This window comes from Myotis davidii, unplaced genomic scaffold, assembly GCF_000327345.1.
Source record: "Myotis davidii unplaced genomic scaffold, ASM32734v1 scaffold811, whole genome shotgun sequence".
Lineage (NCBI taxonomy): Eukaryota > Metazoa > Chordata > Mammalia > Chiroptera > Vespertilionidae > Myotis > Myotis davidii.
The window spans coordinates 540,906-544,243 of NW_006283149.1; the positions used below are offsets into that span (position 1 = coordinate 540,906).

The 3,338-nt window shown below is 51.8% G+C and overlaps 1 protein-coding gene across 2 annotated transcripts in view; it reads left to right on the forward strand.

Moving 5' to 3' along the window:
• The window catches only part of UBE3A (ubiquitin protein ligase E3A), a 29,693-nt gene that overhangs the window by 12,682 nt on the left and 13,673 nt on the right, over nt 1-3,338 (forward strand). For both annotated transcript variants that reach the window (XM_015563045.1, XM_006753476.2), the window contains one exon: nt 457-1,721. In XM_015563045.1, the coding sequence (XP_015418531.1) occupies nt 457-1,721 (1,265 nt within the window). The remainder of the gene's footprint in view (nt 1-456; nt 1,722-3,338) is intronic.

Consider the following 3,338-nt stretch of genomic DNA (forward strand, 5'->3'; position numbering starts at 1 on the left):
AAAAGTAACTCTGGTGCCGTGTCACATATAGACATTTTTTGATCTTTGCAACCATAGTAAAATAAAGACTTATATTTTTGGTATTTATTTTATATGTTTAAATGCCATTTAACAAAGAAAAATCAACCAAAAAAATGAGTTCGCGCGTCACCTCTGACACGCGTGTCATAGGTTCGCCATCGCTGGAGTAGGTAGCCGTGCTGCTCGGGGGCGAGGGGCGAGGGTGAGTGAGCCGCGGGAGGTGCACAGCGACTGGGGAGCCGCGGGGCTCAGGAGGCCTTGCACGGAAGGACGGAAGGTGGCGAGGTGTGGGTGTCAGCCGCTCATTAACAACAGAACTGCCGGTCATCAGTGGTGTTTACTGAACGCATGAGGTGATTTTACTTTTCACTAGAACTTACTAAAACACTAAACATCCATGAATAACTGTCCTCTCTTTTTCCCTCTAATTTCTAGATGTGACGTACCTAACAGAGGAAATAGTCTATGAGATTCTCGAATTATGTAGAGAGAGAGAGGATTACTCCCCCCTCATCCGTGTGATCGGGAGGGTGTTCTCCAGCGCGGAGGCCCTGGTGCAGAGCTTCCGGAAAGTCAAGCAGCACACCAAGGAGGAGCTGAAGTCTCTCCAAGCCAAGGACGAAGACAAAGATGAAGACGAGAAGGAGAAGGCCACGGGCTCTGCTGTGGTCGCCGCCGTGGCCGCGGCGATGGAAGAGGATTCTGAGGCCTCTTCCTCCAGAACGAGCGGCGGCTCCCAGAAGCTGGGCCCCGAGGACGTGTCCGTGGACATCGAGGCCATTCGGAGGGTCTACAGCAGGCTGCTCTCGAACGAAAAGGTAGAGACGGCCTTTCTCAATGCGCTTGTGTACTTGTCACCTAACGTGGAGTGTGACTTGACCTATCACAACGTGTACTCCCGCGATGCCAATTACCTGAACTTGTTCATCATTGTGATGGAGAACAGGAACCTCCACAGCCCCGAGTACCTGGAAATGGCGCTGCCGTTATTCTGCAAAGCCATGAGCAAGCTGCCCCTGGCGGCCCAGGGGAAGCTGGTGAGGCTGTGGGCTCAGTACAGCGCGGAGCAGATCCGGAGGATGATGGAGACCTTCCAGCAGCTCATCACCTACAAGGTCATCAGCAACGAGTTCAACAACCGGAACCTGGGGAGCGAGCGGAACCTGGTGAACGACGACGACGCCATTGTCGCTGCCTCCAAGTGCTTGAAGATGGTGTACTACGCCAACGTGGTGGGCGGGGACGTGGACACCAGCCACAACGAGGAGGACGACGACGAGCCCCTCCCCGAGTCCAGCGAGCTGACCCTCCAGGAGCTCCTGGGGGAGGAGAGAAGAAACAAGAAGGGCCCCCGGGTGGACCCCCTGGAGACCGAGCTCGGCGTGAAGACCCTGGACTGTCGGAAACCACTCATCCCTTTCGAAGAGTTCATCAACGAGCCGCTGAACGACGTCCTGGAAATGGACAAGGACTATACTTTCTTCAAAGTAGAAACGGAGAACAAGTTCTCCTTCATGACCTGCCCCTTCATACTGAACGCCGTCACCAAGAACTTGGGCTTGTATTATGACAACAGGATCCGCATGTACAGCGAGCGGAGGATCACTGTTCTGTACAGCCTAGTGCAGGGGCAGCAGCTGAACCCGTACCTGAGGCTCAAAGTCAGGCGCGACCATATCATAGACGATGCGCTTGTCCGGGTAAGTGGGCTGGTGTTTAACAAGCGGTGCTCGGCCAGGCACCTCGTCACGGTGACACAGTTCAGTGCGTTCATTTCACGAGTGGCCTGAAAACAAAAGAAATGGTGTTCTGTAACCAAGGAACACACCGGCAGGCTTCTTCCTTTCTGTCGACTTTATTGGGGTGACATCGGTTAATAAAGGTACAGAGGCTTCACAAAATGACATAGGCGTCAGGTACACAGTTCTAGAACACGTCGCCTGGGGGTTGTATTGTGTGGTCACTACCCCCAGTCAAGTCTCCTGCAGGCATTTCTTAAAACTGTCGGTATAAGGATTACACTTCTGTTGTTCTGTCCCACTTACAGTGTGTTCCACAAGGTACTGGTTGTCTCTTAAAATGATCCCCCTCTCTTCGGAAACAAGAATAGGTCTAAATCCTGATCACTAACCCCAACAAAAGAAGTGGATGTTGGGGAAAGACAAGTTTGGGACCAAGGGCCGTGTGGGGGCGGCCAGGAGTGAGTGTGAGTGTCACGTCTTAGCTCAGCCGCGTCATGGCGCACGGGATCAGCAGGCAGTGCTTTTAGTTGTGGAGCTGCGTGTAGGGTGTTGTGCTCGAAAAGTGTCCACTCCTCACCTGCCTTCTGCTCCTAACCCCACTTTTTCGTCCATGTGCTTATTTCTGTTTTTAACATTATTTTTTGGATTTTGAGGAAACAGTTACCCAGTTTGGTGTGTAAGGCCTTTTATTTGAAGCAGGCGATAGGGTAAAATGAATTGAGCTTTTAAATAAATGCTAACAGGTTGTTCTAAAAATGAGTTCTGCTTAATGCGTCAACGCTGCATATGACCGGGCCTGCTGTGAGTCAGCATTCACTCCGTGTGTCCACAGAGCAGTTCGCTCCCGGAGTCCTGGGGGAGGCACCTTGCTGAGCAGTGACCTGTGCACATGGACCAGCACCCGCCCCCCGGGGGCTGCTCGGGGCCCACACTGAGCAGATGTCACTCTTCACTGCCTGCCTTTTGCCTCCTCCTTAAAAGTAACACCGTGTGGGAAGATGAGGAAGGCCCTGGACAGCAGAACTGGTCAGCGGCCTGTGCTTCCTGAGATGCTCGTAGGGTGTACTAGTCACCGTGGTCGTCATAAAGCGGGCTTACAGCAAAACGTAGAAGGGCATCCTCAGGTGAACTGTAAAGGACCCAGGGGTTTTCAGCATCTTGTTCCCTAAGGGTATGCTTGGCTTTCTAATGCTCATTCTCCGTCTTACGTCACAGCTGGGCAAACAGCCTATTGGCCACTTTTGTCTGGTCTGTGGATTCAGGAAGTAAAGAGGAAACAAGACACTTGGCAGTGAGCCAGTACTGAGAGTTACACAGTTAAGGCCACAGGGTCCTCGACTTCAGGAGCTAAAGGGCCTTGGTGTTCATCTCCTTGTTGTTGACAAACGAGGCCCAGAAAACAGTCACCACATACGTGACCCTGTGAACATGTTTTCTGTTGGGTCTCACTTTTCAGTTATTAATTGTAAGACAGACAAGCTTGGAGGAAAAGGAATGGGTAGTAACTTCAATTAATCCTATATAATAAAAGGCTAATATGCCAATTGTCCGATTGGGGTTGGATGGGGGGGTGGG